The 17,412-nt window shown below is 33.9% G+C and overlaps 5 protein-coding genes across 6 annotated transcripts; 4 read left to right on the top strand and 1 right to left on the bottom strand.

Moving 5' to 3' along the window:
• The first annotated feature begins 220 nt into the window (after positions 1-220).
• Positions 221-3,342, top strand: LOC124437024 (casein kinase II subunit alpha-like). The gene is made up of 13 exons (XM_046987035.1): positions 221-720; positions 1,037-1,148; positions 1,227-1,328; positions 1,402-1,452; positions 1,524-1,583; positions 1,657-1,740; positions 1,822-1,932; positions 2,007-2,060; positions 2,174-2,221; positions 2,301-2,401; positions 2,484-2,589; positions 2,687-2,729; positions 2,796-3,342. The coding sequence occupies exons 1-13, from the start codon at positions 623-625 to the stop codon at positions 2,927-2,929; spliced, it is 1,104 nt and encodes a 367-aa protein (XP_046842991.1). The 5' UTR covers positions 221-622; the 3' UTR covers positions 2,930-3,342.
• A 180-nt stretch (positions 3,343-3,522) lies between these two features.
• On the top strand, positions 3,523-7,926 carry LOC124437018 (centrosomal protein of 72 kDa-like). The gene is made up of 15 exons (XM_046987027.1): positions 3,523-3,833; positions 3,910-4,037; positions 4,133-4,170; positions 4,293-4,356; positions 4,430-4,520; positions 4,589-4,650; positions 4,716-4,780; positions 4,895-4,944; positions 5,032-5,130; positions 5,199-5,587; positions 5,683-5,794; positions 5,873-6,099; positions 6,388-6,478; positions 6,804-6,930; positions 7,073-7,926. The coding sequence occupies exons 1-15, from the start codon at positions 3,713-3,715 to the stop codon at positions 7,218-7,220; spliced, it is 1,812 nt and encodes a 603-aa protein (XP_046842983.1). The 5' UTR covers positions 3,523-3,712; the 3' UTR covers positions 7,221-7,926.
• LOC124437025 (tubulin polymerization-promoting protein family member 2-like) lies at positions 7,334-8,755 on the bottom strand. Its single transcript, XM_046987036.1, has 3 exons — positions 8,500-8,755; positions 8,126-8,273; positions 7,334-7,695 (listed from the first exon to the last, which is right to left on the bottom strand). The coding sequence occupies exons 1-3, from the start codon at positions 8,676-8,678 to the stop codon at positions 7,507-7,509; spliced, it is 516 nt and encodes a 171-aa protein (XP_046842992.1). The 5' UTR covers positions 8,679-8,755; the 3' UTR covers positions 7,334-7,506.
• A 248-nt stretch (positions 8,756-9,003) lies between these two features.
• On the top strand, positions 9,004-11,486 carry LOC124437021 (deoxyribodipyrimidine photo-lyase-like). 2 transcript variants are annotated; one of them, XM_046987031.1, is made up of 8 exons: positions 9,004-9,327; positions 9,405-9,550; positions 9,615-9,794; positions 9,872-10,027; positions 10,094-10,292; positions 10,379-10,653; positions 10,753-10,912; positions 10,992-11,486. In XM_046987031.1, the coding sequence occupies exons 1-8, from the start codon at positions 9,150-9,152 to the stop codon at positions 11,126-11,128; spliced, it is 1,431 nt and encodes a 476-aa protein (XP_046842987.1). In that variant the 5' UTR covers positions 9,004-9,149; the 3' UTR covers positions 11,129-11,486. The 2 variants fall into 2 exon arrangements, with proteins under 2 accessions (XP_046842987.1, XP_046842986.1); XM_046987030.1 differs by having other exon boundaries at positions 9,012-9,327; positions 11,149-11,486.
• Positions 11,487-11,629: 143 nt separating this feature from the next.
• Positions 11,630-17,405, top strand: LOC124437015. The gene is made up of 11 exons (XM_046987023.1): positions 11,630-11,866; positions 12,388-12,565; positions 12,631-12,732; positions 12,801-12,953; positions 13,137-13,419; positions 13,487-13,927; positions 14,304-14,551; positions 14,713-14,888; positions 15,247-15,460; positions 15,537-15,792; positions 15,869-17,405. Exons 2-11 carry the CDS (start codon positions 12,476-12,478, stop codon positions 17,245-17,247), a joined length of 3,342 nt encoding a protein of 1,113 aa, XP_046842979.1. The 5' UTR covers positions 11,630-11,866; positions 12,388-12,475; the 3' UTR covers positions 17,248-17,405.
• The last annotated feature ends 7 nt before the right edge of the window (positions 17,406-17,412 follow it).

Raw genomic sequence — 17,412 nt, 5'->3', positions numbered from 1 at the left:
TAGTTTAAAATTCTTTTTTGGTATTAGTTTAAATTCTACAATTTTTTAACAGAATATTGGAGAACCATCGATTGCAATTAATTTTAACTGAAAATGTCCATAGCAGGATTTATTATTGTTTTGAATAGTTTTTATATAGAAATCTTATACATAAAAGGGAATGGCGATAACATCATTTTGAGCGATGAAAACACGTTTTGTGGCTACGGGGTGCTGGCTCCATCTGGAAGCTTTGAGAGTCTTACCTTAGAATGAGCAGTGCGTCATTCTAGTTTGTATTTTAAACCGTTTAACTTGCTGAAATAATGGATATTTACACAGATATGAGGGATCGGTGACTACGTTTAATCAGGCTTTTAATTTAAGCGGTTTTTAGAGCTGTAGCGTGGCTTATATCAAGAATATAATCATCAAAGTTTGGTTGAATTATAGAAAGTGACAAAGTACAACGAAGCCATTTTGCGATAGTGACATTAATTGCTTGCTTGGAAGAAATATTGAGGATATAAACGCTAAGCTCTTGAAATTTCGACGATTAAAAAAACGATTGCATTCAATATATTTTGAAAACGCGTCTTCAACCTGTGGATTTTGAATCGCGAACTTAATAGTAGAATCGAAAATGTCAGCTGCTGTAGCGAAGCCGCGTGTATATGCTGATGTGAACAACCACAGACCTAGGGATTATTGGGATTATGAAACTCATGTTATTGAATGGGGGTAAGGTAGTTTCTAACTCGCTAAATCATGTTCATATTTGAAAAAACAAGATGAGAAATTCTGTTGCAATATTCAAACCTCCTAGTGAATCGTAATATAAATAATTGAATAAGTTTATTGTTATGGTTGAGTGAAGCTCAGTAAATATAGCCTTTGTGTTGTAGAATCTATATTTATGTAAGAATGTATGAATTTTGAAAAGACGTACTTCTCTTGTGGAATAATTGTTGATATGGTCATCTTTGCTTTGAGGCTTTTTGTGTTTGTTTTTCTTTTCACAAGTTTATAGTTATGAGTTCTATTTTTTATTTTTTAGACAACAGGATAATTATGAACTTGTAAGAAAATTAGGTCGTGGAAAATACAGTGAAGTATTTGAGGCTATTAACATTACAAATGATGAGAAGGTTGTTGTTAAAATATTGAAGGTTGGTGATTGTTTTTGTTATTGCTGTTTTGCTTGGCACCTTAATTCATGTTTCACTTCCATAACATCAACATTTTAGCCAGTGAAAAAGAAGAAAATAAAACGGGAAATCAAAATATTAGAGAATCTTCGTGGTGGACCTAACATTATTAATCTTCTCGATGTTGTTAAAGATCCTGTAGTGAGTAGTTTCCTTTATTTTCTTCTTTCCAATTTCATTTCTAATCCTTTGTACCATTTTTTTTGTCATAAAGTCTCGAACACCTGCTCTGATTTTTGAATATGTAAATAACACAGATTTCAAGGTTAGTATTGCCATTAGAAAGAAGTTTTTATTGCATCATTCAAACAACAAAGTGATGTATTTTTTTTGTAGCAACTTTATCAGACATTTACTGACTACGACATTAGATTTTACCTTTATGAACTGCTCAAGGTAAAATGTCATTATGTGTGATTGCTATTTGAGCAAGAAGAGAAATAATGTGATTATTTTTCTTTAATCTTAGGCATTGGACTTCTGTCATAGCATGGGTATAATGCACAGAGATGTTAAACCACACAATGTGATGATTGATCATGAGAAAAAAAAGGTGTCATTGTACATTTTTATGGACATCATTGCTAATGATAAAATTTATCTTTGGAGAGCTAATCATTCTTTGTTTATACAGTTAAGACTTATTGACTGGGGATTGGCAGAATTTTACCATTTAAACCAAGAATACAATGTTCGTGTTGCATCAAGATATTTCAAAGGACCCGAATTGTTGGTAGATCATCAGGTAATTATGATGAAATGTTTTCACGATGAAACAACATGCGTACTCTTTGTGATAATTAAATTTTTTCGCAATAGGAATATGACTATTCTCTTGATATGTGGAGTTTTGGATGCATGTTAGCCAGCATGGTATGGAAAGACAACATTCACATTATTGTTGATTTTTTTTTTGGAAAGTTTTATCAAACATAGGTATTGATTTCATTGATATGCCAACCAAAAATATCAACTTTTTTGCTCAGATTTTCCGTAAAGAACCTTTCTTTCACGGTCACGATAATTATGATCAGGTGTTTGTCGTTTTTTTGCTTTTTGTTGTTTATGAAATGTTTTATATATTTCCATGATTTATTGACGTTTATGTTGCAGCTTGTAAGAATTGCTAAAGTTTTGGGAACAGAAGAATTATATGACTATATTGAGAAATATCACATTGAACTGGATCCTCGTTTTAATGACATTCTTGGAAGGTACGTTTGCTTCTTATTTGGTTGCCTTACCATCCATTTATCCACGAGTTAAGATGAGATGTGAAAATGTTTTTGTTGACAGACATTCAAGAAAACGGTGGGAGAGATTTATTCATTCTGAAAACGAGCATTTAGTGAGTCCTGAGGCGATAGACCTTCTGGATAAACTTCTTCATTATGATATGCAGGTTTGTTTCAAAACATTTACGTTGTAACCTTTTATGTTCCGCTAAAAAAAGACTAGAGAATTTCGTGTGTAAAATTTTTTCAATTTTCGTTTCAAAGGAAAGATTAACTGCTCGAGAAGCCATGGACCATCCATATTTTTGTAAGTCATCATATATTTCCCCTGAAGTTTATTGAGTTAAGATAAATTTTTATTGTTTCATTTTAGATCCTGTTGTAAAGAACGAGCAGTTAAATACTTCCCAATCTTCCAATACAAACAATGCAAACAGCCCTTCGGGCACTCTTTCGTCAACAAATAGTACTAGCAACACCACAGCTAATGGCTCAAACGCTACCTGAAAATCTATTTTATAGACAAGTGCTTGACTTCAGCTTGTGATGTGACTCATTGATATCATTTCTTAGTACAAGCCATTCGTTTAAGAGTCTTTATTGTTAAAAACACTGTGGAGTTTAAGTGAAGCAGTTGGCTATCTCCTTATCAAATCATCTTGATAGGAACAAAACGAAACTTACGAATCTACGATATATGTGGCATTATATTATTACTTAATGAACATGTGTTATATTCTTTCTTTGAATGTATGCAATGCCGGAGAACATACGAATCTTTATTGTGTCCATAAATAAACTCTTGTGTATATTTGTTATTTAGTTATTGACGTTCTAAACACCTATTGTATTGTGTAACATTTGAAGTAATTTATGCGTCAGTAAACTTGTTTCATTCCTTTGTTTTGTCTCGACAATTACAAATCGTCTTTCTTCTTTTTATGAGCGTAGATTCCTGTTGCGCTTGACGTTATATATACGTTGCTGAGTGTTTTCTAAGCTTGTTTTAGCAAAGTTCCCATGAAACATAAGTAAATAGGAGAATTGCATTGTGTAAGGATCAGTCAATCATAACTGTGCACGCTCATACGTTATCTCAAAATCTGTGCAAAACGCGATGATTCCTTTTTTTGAACGAGTTAAACCAATAAAAATGGAGAAACTTTCAGTATCCACAGTATCAATATGTATTCAACACTGAGCTTTTCATAGAAAAAAGATTCTATACGTAGGGTAGGTACGTAACTCTTACGTCTGTTGACGTCACTGGCTTGACCATCATTGTAAAAGATGGAAACGAGTTGGTTATCCAGTATGGCGGATGAGAAGCACATTCTGTTGTCCGAAACCTCCAATGTGATAGATGAAAAATGGATAAGAGAAAGAGTACATTTAAAGCATGATAATTTAGGTAGTGTTTGCTTGTTTTTCGATCTGTTCAATTCACTTCATTATGATGATTTTGTTTGATTTAATTACTTATTAAGATGATGTTAAATCATTGTCGCTACCTGGATCATATCATGAGAAAATAACGTTTCTTGGTACTTCGCTACATAGTTTTACAAGATTAAAACATCTGGATCTATCACGGAACTCAGTGTGCAGTTTAGAGGTTTTAATCTTTCCTGTTTCTCATAGTGTGTTTGATTTCATCTGATCGTTGGATTGATTGGAATCATTTCTAAATGCTGTGTGTTTATCTTGCAGGGAATCGGCCATCTACATATGTTGGAGACTCTTAACTTGTATCGTTTACCATAATATATGTCCATAATATTCATATAAAACACTGTAATGGCTTTAGTTGTTTCCCTTTAACTTTTTGTCATCAATTCCTGCATTTCATTGCTTAACGCAACTTAATTAGATATTATAACAATATATCAACGCTGAGAGATCTTTTTCATTTAAGAACGCTGACAAATTTAAAGGTATTTTTTCAATATGAAATAATTATTTTTCATGTCTTTGGCAAAGATTAGTTGTGTTTCATATTTATGACAGGAACTGGACATAAGGTTAAACCCTGTGACAAAAAATGAAGCGGATCATCGACTCTTTCTTATTCATATGTTGCCTTCACTCAGAAAACTTGGTAAATATTTTCATCATATTGTAACAAATAAACATTGCATATTTACTTAAAGTCATCTTGGATTGTAGATGATCGTTCAGTTAGAGATAAGGAACGGAAAGCAGCTCTAATGCATTTTAATGCTGATCAGGTTAGACAATATCCAATCATGTTGCATTTAATCATCATTACATCCTTTTTCAATCTTATAATCAGGCATCAGAGTTTACAGATGAAAGAAATGATGTTTATGATGAGGATTTTGTTACACAAAATCATAGGTTAGAAATTAATTTACCCAAATAAATGTTACGATTGTTCATTGTTATGTGTTTGGTACATTTTACTTTGTTTAATTCTCGTTTGTTCAATGTTCTTTATCTATTGTTATATAGTTTGAATATTCCACATGCTAAGCTTGTGAAAAATATTGGTACTAGATCTGGTATGTGCATGTTTTGAGTTATAATATAAATTTAATAACGTTGATAATGCTTGTAAAAACTGCTCTGAATTATTGTTTCTTTGTCAGCTTTAGATAATGATGATATAATTTTGATTGACTCAATCACTCACAAACAAAACTCACGGAAACATAGAATTCCTGAGGTACAAGACTATGGAAGACGTGGTATGTTTGTAAAAATGTGTGTTGTTATACTTTTCTTCTTATTTGATTAATGTCTTATTACTTTCTAGAACTTGATGAAATGATTGATAAAGAAGAAAAGGAAGACATTCTAACCAAAGCAAGAAACTTAAACAAGTTGAAGGAAGAAGATGTTGCAAAGGATTTAATTGTTGACATCAATAACAATATAAAACATTGTCGTCCTAGATTGGAACTTTATGCCCCTCATCCAACACATGGACATTTTACTCCAACACCACAAAGATACTCTCAAACAACTGATCTATATGACAGCAAAGTTGCTGAAAGGTCAAGTCAATCAACTCTTACACAAGATGTTGTCAACCAATCACGAAGTGATCTTGACGAAATTGTTAGTGATGGAAAGCATCACGTGATGCGGTCACGTGATACAGAAAGCTTGTCCTCAAGTGTGAGCAATGCTGGAGGTAATCAGGTTAGTAAATTATCAACCTTTATTTTTACATCAAAAATAAATGCTGGTTGATCTTGAAGTCTTCATTATAACAAGACGTGTTTTTGTATTGACAGCCAACCCCATCAAACAACAGCAACGAACTTCGTCTTCTTCATAAGTTGATGGATCTTGTTGATAAATATTGGAATGGTTCAAGATCTCTTCACAATCATGTGAAATTTAGAGGTGAATTGAGCGAAAATTTAGTGCATTGTGTCATCAACTCTACCGTTTGCCATAATTCAAGCTTTCTTTCTTTTACAGAACTTGCTGTTGCCTTGTTAAAGTCTTATGGTTCATCAATAGAACATCCAGAACGCGATTTGACTAGTTTAAAGAAATTACGAGAAGATTTATCCACGAAAGAAAAGGAATTAAGTCAACTTTCTAAAACTTTAACAAAACAACAACATACAAATGATGAACTACAGAGACAACTCGAAAGAGAAATATCGAAACGACAATTAAACGATGAAACAACGAAACAATTAGTAAGTTTTTTTATAGCAGTAGAGATTTTTCACCAAGTTTAAAGGGTCGGTTTTAGGAGGAGTGGATGACACTTTTTTGATTATTTCAAAATGTCCGTAAAGGAAAAAAGGAATGATATAAATTTTAAACCGGAGGATCATTGGAATAAAACTTTAATTCGGATATAACGAAATTTTACCGTTGTAAAATGAATACCTATTTATTTCACTCCAAAACTTCGTCATCTATTTAAAAGCGCAGTTCTGGCAACCTGCCTAAACTATACTTATTATTTATTTTCTTCTTAGACGAGACTGCATCATAGGTTTGAAGCAACACAACAGGAAAATGTATCGTTGAAGGCAGCGTTAAAGGAGTTAGAAGAACAAAAGAAATCAGGTTGGATGTTGTTCACGTGACATAAGAACATTTTGATTGTTGTTCACGTGACATAAGAACATTTTGATTATTGTTCACGTGACACAAGAACATTTTGATTATTGTTCACGTGACACAAGGACATTTTGATTATTGTTCACGTGACACAAGGGCATTTTGATTATTGTTCACGTGACACAAGGGCATTTTGATTATTGTTCACGTGACACAAGGACAATTTGATTATTGTTCACGTGACACAAGGGCATTTTGATTATTGTTCACGTTGCATAAAATATTTTGATGACGTAATTTTCCCATCTATATGTGCATCATTTAAATCCAGATGATACATCGACAGAAATGCAGCGTCTTCAAGATGAAAATATTCGATTTAAAGAACGTTTTGAGCAACAAAAGGAAAATATTCAACAGCTGAATGATTTGGCGACAATGTTACAAGAAAGTCATAGGTAGAAACAATGTTTAAATACATGATGTTTTTACTCTGACCTCAAAGTCATTTGTTTGTCATTAAGTCATAAACACTTATAACCAATGAAATGTAGATTTTTCCTGTTTAAAACATACTAATTTTTTGTTGTATTAAAACAGATCACTTGTTGCTACAAATGATCATTTATTGGTGGAATTATCTCAAGAAAAAGATCGACATCAAAGCGAAGTTAATCAGCTACACTGGAGCTATAAGCAGCTTAAAAAGTCTGTAGACTGGATACCATCCATTGGAAAACTAAATTGAAGATCGATCTTCTCAATGGTATGGTCACTTAAGATGACGTAATTAGTACATATGCGTGGGTAAGAAACGTGTTAAAGTGTGTAAATAATATATAAATTGAGCAGTCGCTGGTCTTTGTTTCTGGTAAAACGTACAAAATACTTTAATGTTATTAAAATCATTGTTAAAATAATCATAAAATAAGACATTTGTAATGTCACATACGCTACTGAAGTTGCAACTTGTGATTTTTACTTTTAACGAACCACATGTTAATAATTGCTAAAACATGAACAGCCAGGAGACTTCAGTGAGTTTTATCATATGAATTCATCCCTTTGTATCCACCAACATACCCTGCGTCGGCTTTACCATCAACATCTACCCTTCCTTCTAAGCCTTTACCTTTACCAGTCTCGTCAAATCTCTCTTTGTGAGAACCTGTGTATTTTGATGTATCAGTCAAACGATCTACACCTCCTGCTGTTGTTGTTTTCTAAATGTTAAACATTAAAGTCTTGTCACATAGATCCTACGGGTACAAATATTGTAATGTTAAGCTCGCGTCATTTTATTGACTTATTTTACTGTAATTACGACATCAACGTAACGATAGAAAAGCGAATTTTTTTCTCCCTTAGCAACGGGAACGCTTTCCATTTAAGGCATGTAACTTTTTCTATCGCCGACTATAGCGAATAAAAATGATATTTTTTTAAAACGAAAAGGTCCCTTGAAGGTTTTGTGGTAAAAAAACAAACAATAACATTTTTTGGCTGCAACAAACAGTTTTCAAAGCAATTACGTTTGGCTACGCTTATAAAATTGTTCCGTTACTAACATTTTGTTGTATCCATTGATGTGTATCTAGTTAATTACAAATTATTTTTTGTTGCTATGTATATTTTACTTTATAAACAACTTACCGTAACTCCTGACTTTTCTGGTCCTTTTCCACTAATTATTTTATCGGCCAACTTTTTAAAACTGTCACTATCATCAGGATATTTTTTCTCAGCAGCCAGCTCCAACGCTTTCTTGAACTGTGCAAAACTTATTTTGCGTTCCGTTTTTCTATAAAAACAAAATAAAGTTGATTCTAGAGTAGATTGCAAAGGTTATGAATCATGGATACCTTTGTTTAATATATAAATATGTCTGGCACTCTTAAGTATGGATATCATTTGAAAAAAAACAACTATTGAGAACATTTGTTCAAAAATAATAAAAAATATGGTTTTGTAATGTGAACTAAAATATTCCTATCTGTTGTTTTACTCTACTTTTCTTCTAGATATACCCTTTCACTTCTGGTCTGTTGAATATAATATCGATGTCTGTTGCAGTCAACTTTCTGTCAAGCAGTTTTAAATCGCGAAAAAGCTTGGCAAATTTTGCGTTGTCCATTGTTGCTGGACCACTTTTCGCTCCAGTACCGAAGGCACAAAAACTATTGAATACTTCTTCCAAATCACTCATTTTTCTTATCTTTTGAGCACAGCGTTCAAGCTTAATTAATTGAAGTTTGCAAAAATATTCATGTTTGTTTACGTTGAGAACGGAATGTGACGATCATGAAACGGACATTTCCGAGCAATGAAATGAAACTAAATAAATTTTGCAAGCCAGAACCAAAACTTCAACTATAGCAATTACAAGTAAATGGATTATCGTAACAGTCAATAATGAAATGATTCATTTAGTGCATAAGTTTGCAAAAACTTTACAATGTTATTTATGTATAATTAGTCTGGGGGTTAGATTGGATTTCAGATTTATTTCGACATGACAAACAAAGCGCATCCGCCACGTTTCACGTCCGGGTTGTACGTTATGCATGGTTATGCAACCTTTGATATACAATTAGGCATCTAAGCAAAAAAACGCCACGAAATTTTGTGTTTCGGATTAAATTTTATCATTAGAAGATTAATTTCATCTATTGCCATAATGCCCAACAAACAAAAGCGAAAACCGCAAAGCGATGGAGAAGCTAGTTCAAGCAACAAGAAACTTAAAACTGAGGAGTTCAATAACAAAAGGATGCGTACTTTAAGCAAGAAAACTGATGTTTTACCTGAATCACAAGGAATTGTCTATTGGATGTTTCGCGATCAAAGAGTACAAGGTAAAGTATTTGTATTTTATTCTTTAGTTCATTAAATATGCAGAGCTGGATTAATTAATTGTCAATTTATTTTCAAGATAATTGGGCGATGATTTATGCTCAGAATTTAGCGGTTGAACACAACATACCATTGCATGTGTGTTTTACCCTACCAGAAAAATTTCGTGCAGCAACCATCCGACAATATGGTTTCATTATTAAAGGCTTGCAAGAAATGGAAAAGGTCGATTCAACTTTCATACCTTACCTTATTTTTGTTGTTAATATTTGATGTGCATAATTTCTAGGATTTGAAAGATCTTGACATATCATTTCACGTATTGCTGGGTGATCCAAGTAAAACATTACTGGAGTATGTAAAGTCAAATGAAATTGGTGGAGTTGTCACAGATTTCTCTCCCTTACGTGAAGTATTAGCTTGGTTGGATGATATTGTGTCAGAATTACCAGACGTGCCAGTATTTCAGGTTGATGTCATGAAAATTGGTTGAATAAATTGTCAGCTTCCATCAAGTTACACACTCACTATGATGATATTTGTTAGGTTGATGCTCATAACATTGTACCGTGTTGGGTGGCATCAGAAAAGTTAGAGTATGCTGCCAGAACTATTAGACCAAAGATCACAAAGCAACTTCCAGAATTTCTTACAGAATTCCCTCTTTGTAAGAAACACCCATTTGCAGCAAAGAAAATTGAGGTATATCAGTAAATGTTATCCACTGAAGTAATGGAAAGCAAAATATTGATAGGCATTATGTTTTAGGATATCCAATGGGACAATGTTCATTCATTTATCAAAGTGGATGACTCTGTTAAAGAGGTTACTTGGGCTAAACCCGGCTCAAAAGCAGGCTTGTTGAAATTAGAAGAGTTCAGTGAAAAACATCTTGAAAGTTTTTCTTCAGACAGAAATGATCCAACTAAAGATGCTTTGAGTAATCTTTCACCTTGGTTTCATGCAGGTTTTTGTGCTAAATCATTTAACTTCAACACTGTTCTATTTAAAAGAAAATTTTTCATGTAATTGTGCACATAATCTATTAATTAGGTCAAGTAAGTGTTCAAAGAGCTATTTTGACTGTATCCAAACAAAAATCCAAGTGGAAGGAATCAACTGAAGCATACATAGAAGAAGCTGTTGTACGTCGTGAACTTGCTGATAATTTCTGTTATTATAACAAAAATTATGATAGTATTGAAGGGGCAAGTGATTGGGCAAAGAAAACTCTCAATGATCATCTTGACGATAAAAGAGAGTATGTTTACACATTAGAAGAATTTGAAACTGCTAAGACTCATGACAAGCTTTGGAATGCAGCACAGGTAATGATAATGTTGTAATGTTGCAATAATTATAAAAATCATAAAAATGCATAATTGAATGTTAAAATATATTTTATACATACGATTATTCATTTTCAGCTTCAGGTAATTCGTGAGGGTAAAATGCATGGATTCCTTCGCATGTACTGGGCAAAAAAGATCTTGGAATGGACCCAAACACCCAAGGAAGCTCTTGATATTGCCATTTATCTGAATGATAAATATCAATTGGATGGAAATGATCCAAATGGCTTTGTAGGTTAGTTTGATGAAATAATGAATTGAAGATCGAAATATTAGTAAGTGGAGATCATATAATACTCAAATAAAATCCTTAGGTTGCATGTGGTCTGTTTGTGGTGTGCATGACCAAGGTTGGAAGGAGCGTGAGATCTTTGGAAAGATACGATACATGAATTACGAAGGCTGTAAACGAAAGTTTGATGTTGAAGCTTTTGAAGCTAAATACAAGTAGATATACTTTTGACATTTTAGGATGTATGTGGTCCATATGTGGTATTCATGATCGTGCGTGGACACAGAGACCTATCTTTGGCAAGATTCGTTATATGAACTATGAGGGATGTAAACGCAAGTTTGATGTTGTTGCTTTTGAACTTCGCTATCAATCATAGTTTACATAAATAGATATGCAAACACATTTTTTGAAAATGTTGTACATAATTATTTCATTACTTTTACTTGTTCAGTTTCTTGTATTTTCATTTGAAACGTTGGGGATTAAATCGCCCACCGGGCAAAGTGCCCTTCCTTCATTTGTTGTAGTTTTATCTTATCTACGTTTTAACCTAAATAAAATGTGAAACGGATAATTTATGGACAGAGAATATTTCTGATTTCAAACTAACCTCTCGCAAAGATAGCGACAAGACAGCAATAACAGTTTTCGCAGAGTTCTCAAGGACCGAGGGGCCGGGGATAAAGCCGTATACCACGCTACACTTACACTGTAAAACATAAGCCAAAATGGCGGAGTCTGAAGTAACAACAGATGTTCAGCAAAGTGAACTGCCTGATGAGAAACCAGAGATTTCCATTGAGAATGTTCATAAACCAACACCAATAGCTAGTGGGTTATATCCCAAGTACGTTAAAACTTTACAAGAGGCAGACGAAGTCATGAATCGCTTTGAAACGAATACAAAAAGCCGATTTTGCGTGTGGCGAAGTCCAAAGGATTTCGGCCACTCGGGTATGTGTTCGAGTGAAGATAGCTTTGTGATGAACTATTTCCTCTTTGAATCTTCCTTGTTTCTTTCTCTTATTTCCATATAAATATTTCTGATATTTCAGTATTTGTCATTGTTATTTAAGTTCATGCCCCTCATTATATTAGGTGGAGGATTTTTTATTTTCAGTCGATTCTTGTTGAGTCGTTGTTTAAAAGTCAATTTTAGTATAAAGTGTTTGAGATCCTTCAAAAGAAGGTCCCCCTAACGACATCTCAGTGATTGAAAATAAATATGTTACCACGATGTGAACTTTATTAATAAACTTCTTTATTTGAAAAGTAAAAATATGTTATGCTTGTATCTTGTAATGATAATACTAGCGTCGCTTTCAACCCTTGTCTGTTTATTAGACATGGTTCAATTATGAAAACCTTATCTTTTCATGGCTAGATGTAGAAAACAATATATTTTATGATGAAAGAAGTGTTTAAAATTTAAACCTAAAAAAAAGTTATTTATATATTGTATTGTTGATTTGCAGCATTAGAAAGTAAACCAAAGAAAGTTTACTGGGATGAATCTCTTTGGATTTTAATGTGAAGGAAAAAATTGAGCCTGGTGTCCCATTCATGCTTATGGGAAAAAAGATTTTTGATTGTCATCATGGTAAAGATCGCAGTGTTGCTATGAAGAAACGAGCCGAACAGAAACGTGTTGAGGTTGAAAATTTGGGTAGTGAACTTGAGATTTTTGGAGACTTATGCAATTTTATGTGTATTTTTAGATGAATGAGAAGAAGAAAAGAAATATTGTAGCACCTGGAAAGAAAATAAATTGCCCAGCACTGATTGCTTTTAATGATGTTGTCTTGTTTCCAGAATACAAGGTATTTTTGTGTTTATTGTGACAGGGCATCAATAAATTGCATACTGACATAACTGAATTTTTGTTCAGATTGCCCAAACTACACAATACATGAAAAAAACTATGTCCCATACGTTGAAAACTAACATGAAGGAAGGAAAAATTGATTTGGATAAAATTGAGCGAAGAATATATCTTAGCTTTCCAAGTAATGAGTCCCATGTTGGTCATGTTGTAGGAGAGGTTAGTGTAACTTCATTATCATGCTTTCTTTCTTTTCCACTCTTTCATTTTTTCATCCTATTTCTTCTCTTTGTATTTCCTTCCATCTCCTTCTCATCTCTCTTTAATTTTCCCTTTGTGCATATAAACTTTATGTAGTTGTTTGATAATTTTATATTCATGTATTTTAAATGCTTTGATCAGGAAAGTGAAACAAACTCTGAAAGATTACATAATAAAGTATCAGGAAAGATTGTTGATTTAGTGAAAGAAGGATTGACTTGTGTCAAAGAGGTTCAACGTCAGTTGGAAGTGTTTGTCAACATGGAGTTATGTCCAGAGTTGTGGAAACCATACCACAGCAATCGTCGTTACTATCCTACACTTGGTGTAATAAGGAATAAGATGTACCATGCATTAATCAGGAGACGTTTAGAGATTATTAAGGATGTGGACAGTATCATTGAGTTTATTGGAGAACAACAGGGTATGAAACTGTATTATTTGCAATTTTTATTTAATATCATCTCAGTTGTAAATGCTTTACTTTGTAGAAAAAAATCCTGAAGACAGACTATATTGTCGACCTTGTGAAAATATTAATGAGATGTGCATCCATGCATTGTCTGGTATTTCTGTTGAGGAAGAACACGAAGATTTTATCAAAATTCGTCAGAAATATTCCCAACAATCATTCATCTTTGTCCATCAAACGTCATTTCAACGGCATTTGTTACAACGCTATGGCAACCATGTTTGTTTTCTTGATCCCGTGTATAGAATGGTTAAATATTCATTACCATTATACTTTATAATGGTGAAAACAAATGTTGACTATCAAGTTGTTGCAATGTTTCTACAACAAGATGAGAATAGGACGTCCATAGCGGAGGCGTTGGAGATGATAAAATTATGGAATGTTGACTGGAAACCAAAGCTTTTTATGGTTGATAATGATAGTGAAGATATTGCTGCTGTTCAAACTGCATTCCATGGTAGTGTTGTCATTCTTTGCTTGATATAAAGTGATAAAGCGAATAGTTTGAAACTGGGAGTATCGTTACATGTTTGTAGACGTTGATCGTCCAGTTTAGTGGATTCCTGAGAAGGACTGTTGCTGTTGATGTTGACTGACGTTTCAACAAACTTGTGATAAGTTTGACAAAACGTCAGTTAACATCAACACCAACAGTTCTTCTGAGAAATCTATTAACCTGTATTATATACATCTATAAACATGTAGAGGAATCGTTAACTAGTTTAATCGAAAAGTTTAATTTGAATGTTAAAAATGTCTACGTTGGTCGTAGCCAATGTGTTGTTTATTTGTTCATCTAAAACATGTATTCAATATTATTTTATTTTTCATAGATTGTAAAGTTTTCATTGGTGATTTCTATCGTGTTCATTCATGGGAAATGTGGTTATCACAAACGACCAATCACATGATACCTTACAAAGAAGCACTACTCAATCACATGTATCGTATTGCAAAATCACCATCATCCGAAGAGTTTGATAAACGACTAAATGACCTCCAGAAAAGTGAGACATGGAATGACAATTTTGGTAAACCATTTCGAATATGGTTTCAAAACAATTGGCTTGCTGTAAAGGAGGTAAAGGAGAGATTTTTGTTGTGTCTAGCAAGCTATATATACGTTAACATGCTCAATCTTATTGCGTATAAATACGTATTCTCATTGAGAGAAATAAAAGATTTTGTGAGGTGGGCAACAAAACATGGGTCATTTAACGGTATTTTAATGCAATATTATAGCATTGGGTTTGGTGTTTCAAAGTCGACAGCTACACCAGCGTTCTCACCACCAATAATACGTTGGAATCGCAAAGAAAATACTTTATGCACGAACATCTCATTGGTTGTATGACTAACTCTCTATCAGAGAATATCAAATTTCTTGTTGATGAACATCTTTCACGTTATCGTGATGTGTAAGTAATCACGCCATCTTTATGTTCCATTGTTATGTTGAAGTCATGCGATGTGTTAGTTATCACGCTACGTTATGTTCTTGTTCACGTTGAAGTCACGTGATGTGTTAATTATCACGCCACGTTATGTTCTTGTTCATGTTGAAGTCACGTGACGTGTTAGTTACCAAGCTATCTGCACGTTCTTGTTCATGTTGAAGTCACGTGATGTGTTAGTTACCAAGCTATCTGCACGTTCTTGTTCATGTTGAAGTCACGTGATGTGCTAGTTACCAAGCTATCTGCACGTTCTTGTTCATGTTGAAGTCACGTGATTTTTATTTTTACGTCATACTTATTGTTCTGTGCATTTTTGTAGTTATTACGAATTGAATGCGGACATTTTGACTGCCACTTCAAGTAAATACACGAATATCCCGGATGTATTTCGCAACCGACCTCGTTGGATTATTGATCACATCAGTGAACGAATTACGTCATCTTATGATATATCATGTGATGACATCATTGTGGATAGCTTCAAGGAAGGCGAATTCTTGGTGAACTGCCGGCGTTCTGATGTTGAATTCAAAGTACGAGAGCATTTTCGTAAACTGCAGCAATGAACAAATTAAAGAGGAAACTAAATATTTTTTATATAATTTATAGGTTGAGTTCGGTAACGATGAAAAATATCCTCATTGTGAATGTGAAGATTGGTGTACAACAATGTTACCTTGCAAACATTTCGTTGCCATAATGCGTGATATCAAAGATTGGAGTTGGTCAAAATTCCCCGTTTCTTATCGTTGTTCTCCTTATTTGACCCTAGACGAGTTTGTTAATCCAAAATCCTTCAAAGAAGAACAAGAAGAAGAACAGAGTGATGGACAAGTAAATGCTTCAACATGTGATACTAATGAAGGTATATGTACTCTTTGAGATCGTGGATGTTGTTTTTTAGCTATCTTCTCTTATTCAATATTTGTTATATATTTTAGGCTCGGTCAGTGTTCTTGACTCAAGTCAATTTCATGATCTAACAATCCCAAAGTTTAACTCACGAAGCAAGGCCAGCATATGTCGGGATCTCCTTAACGAAATCAACAACTTGACCTACAGTCTCTCTGATGATGACGTCATCAACCGTTTACATGCCTCCTTAGATCAGGTTTACACGGACTTGAAATTGTCATTTGTGGATGATGAACATGTGTTAGACCCGGAACTTGTTGAGTCACAGCAAGTAAAGTTGGAGGAAAAACCGAAAAATAACGGAAAGAAAAGCAAACGTTCCTTGAAAGATGGCGAAGGCAATGTTGACGAACCGCAGCGTAAAGTGTCGAAACCTGCCGAGAATGCAACGATATCGTACAACGGTAACGAGACGATAGAGGAGCAGGTCCTAGAGGAGATGAATCACATGGCAATCTTAAATATAGATTGTTACCGCGAGTCTGCTGATTCTAATCCTGATGGCTCAGCTTCAGGAGATGGAAACACTGTTGATCAACAGCAATCAAAGGATGTTAATAACTGTGGTAGTTCACAAGAAGGTTACATTATAGATCAAAAGAAGGTTGATGACGTCACTGTTATTGAAGTGAAGACACCTACTTCTTTACCAAAACACGAAGCAAGATTGGTTCAACGGAATGAAATGGTGACGACCGACTCAATAAATCTTGCCCAAAGTATCCTTCATGAAATGTTTCCTAATTTGAAAGGTTTTCAAACCGTTGCTCGTGGTTCTGTACAAGCGTTCTTGCCCGTGAGCGGCGATTTCATTCAAATTTTACATGATGGCGGATTGCATTGGGTTTGTACAGCAAACGTGTGTGTTAACGATGTGAGCAAAGATCCTTCAGCTGTGAACATGTATGACAGCATGAATCTTGGTTTCATAGCAAAGTTTACGAAGCAACAACTTGCTTCTTTCATGTGCATACAAAGCTCTGAAATGAAGATTATAATGAAATCAGTTCAACAACAAATAACGCATGTCGACTGTGGCGTATTTGCCATCGCATTTGCAACAGCATTAGCCTTTGGTATGGATCCAAGCAAACTACGTTTCGACGTTTCTAAAATGCGCCCTCATCTTGTTGAGTGTCTGAAGCTCAAAAAGATGAGTCCGTTTCCTGAGATGAAGCCTGGGGCTAGTAGCGATCTTGTATTATCGAAGAGAAAGTTTTATACCGTTGAGTTGTTCTGTAGTTGTCGTATGCCTTATGAGAAACCAAAGAGTGAAAGTGATTTAATGGCTCAATGTGGAGGATGTAAGGAATGGTTCCATCAACGATGTGAAAAGATTGCTTTAGAGATTTTCAAAACTTCTGGCATGAACTTTCTGTGCTCCATGTGTTTAAAGCGTGAATAGTAGTGGATTTCCACAATGAAAACGTCTATTTTCTAGAGAGTCTTTACTTAGGTATTTTTATAATGCCTGTCTCTAAGAGGAAGATTAGTCAAGATAACAGTATTATTTTATTTTTTTGCACATTTTTAATGAAAGCAGTAATGTATGTGTGTTAAAAATTCTTCA

Source organism: Xenia sp. Carnegie-2017, unplaced genomic scaffold, assembly GCF_021976095.1.
Source record: "Xenia sp. Carnegie-2017 unplaced genomic scaffold, XeniaSp_v1 HiC_scaffold_16, whole genome shotgun sequence".
In the NCBI taxonomy this organism is placed as follows: Eukaryota; Metazoa; Cnidaria; class Anthozoa; order Malacalcyonacea; family Xeniidae; genus Xenia; species Xenia sp. Carnegie-2017.
The sequence above is the reverse complement of the archived record's forward strand: the minus strand, read 5'-3'. Positions and strand labels throughout refer to the sequence as shown.

Excerpts from the sequence above, each read along its gene's own strand:
- LOC124437021 (XM_046987030.1), top strand. The coding sequence starts at position 9,150 with ATGCCCAACAAACAAAAGCGAAAACCGCAAAGCGATGGAGAAGCTAGT. Across the intron at positions 9,551-9,614 it reads GCTTGCAAGAAATGGAAAAG|GATTTGAAAGATCTTGACAT; the intron begins GTCGATTCAACT and ends CATAATTTCTAG. Across the intron at positions 9,795-9,871 it reads CAGACGTGCCAGTATTTCAG|GTTGATGCTCATAACATTGT; the intron begins GTTGATGTCATG and ends GATATTTGTTAG.
- LOC124437018 (XM_046987027.1), top strand. The coding sequence starts at position 3,713 with ATGGAAACGAGTTGGTTATCCAGTATGGCGGATGAGAAGCACATTCTG. Across the intron at positions 4,781-4,894 it reads TTTGTTACACAAAATCATAG|TTTGAATATTCCACATGCTA; the intron begins GTTAGAAATTAA and ends ATTGTTATATAG. Across the intron at positions 6,100-6,387 it reads ATGAAACAACGAAACAATTA|ACGAGACTGCATCATAGGTT; the intron begins GTAAGTTTTTTT and ends TTTTCTTCTTAG.
- LOC124437024 (XM_046987035.1), top strand. The coding sequence starts at position 623 with ATGTCAGCTGCTGTAGCGAAGCCGCGTGTATATGCTGATGTGAACAAC. Across the intron at positions 2,061-2,173 it reads GATGCATGTTAGCCAGCATG|ATTTTCCGTAAAGAACCTTT; the intron begins GTATGGAAAGAC and ends TTTTTTGCTCAG. Across the intron at positions 2,402-2,483 it reads TTTAATGACATTCTTGGAAG|ACATTCAAGAAAACGGTGGG; the intron begins GTACGTTTGCTT and ends TTTTGTTGACAG.
- LOC124437015 (XM_046987023.1), top strand. The coding sequence starts at position 12,476 with ATGCTTATGGGAAAAAAGATTTTTGATTGTCATCATGGTAAAGATCGC. Across the intron at positions 13,420-13,486 it reads GTTTATTGGAGAACAACAGG|AAAAAAATCCTGAAGACAGA; the intron begins GTATGAAACTGT and ends TTTACTTTGTAG. Across the intron at positions 15,461-15,536 it reads GTTCTGATGTTGAATTCAAA|GTTGAGTTCGGTAACGATGA; the intron begins GTACGAGAGCAT and ends TATAATTTATAG.
- LOC124437025 (XM_046987036.1), bottom strand. The coding sequence starts at position 8,678 with ATGAGTGATTTGGAAGAAGTATTCAATAGTTTTTGTGCCTTCGGTACT. Across the intron at positions 8,274-8,499 it reads AACAGACCAGAAGTGAAAGG|AAAAACGGAACGCAAAATAA; the intron begins GTATATCTAGAA and ends TTGTTTTTATAG. Across the intron at positions 7,696-8,125 it reads CAGAAAAGTCAGGAGTTACG|AAAACAACAACAGCAGGAGG; the intron begins GTAAGTTGTTTA and ends TTTAACATTTAG.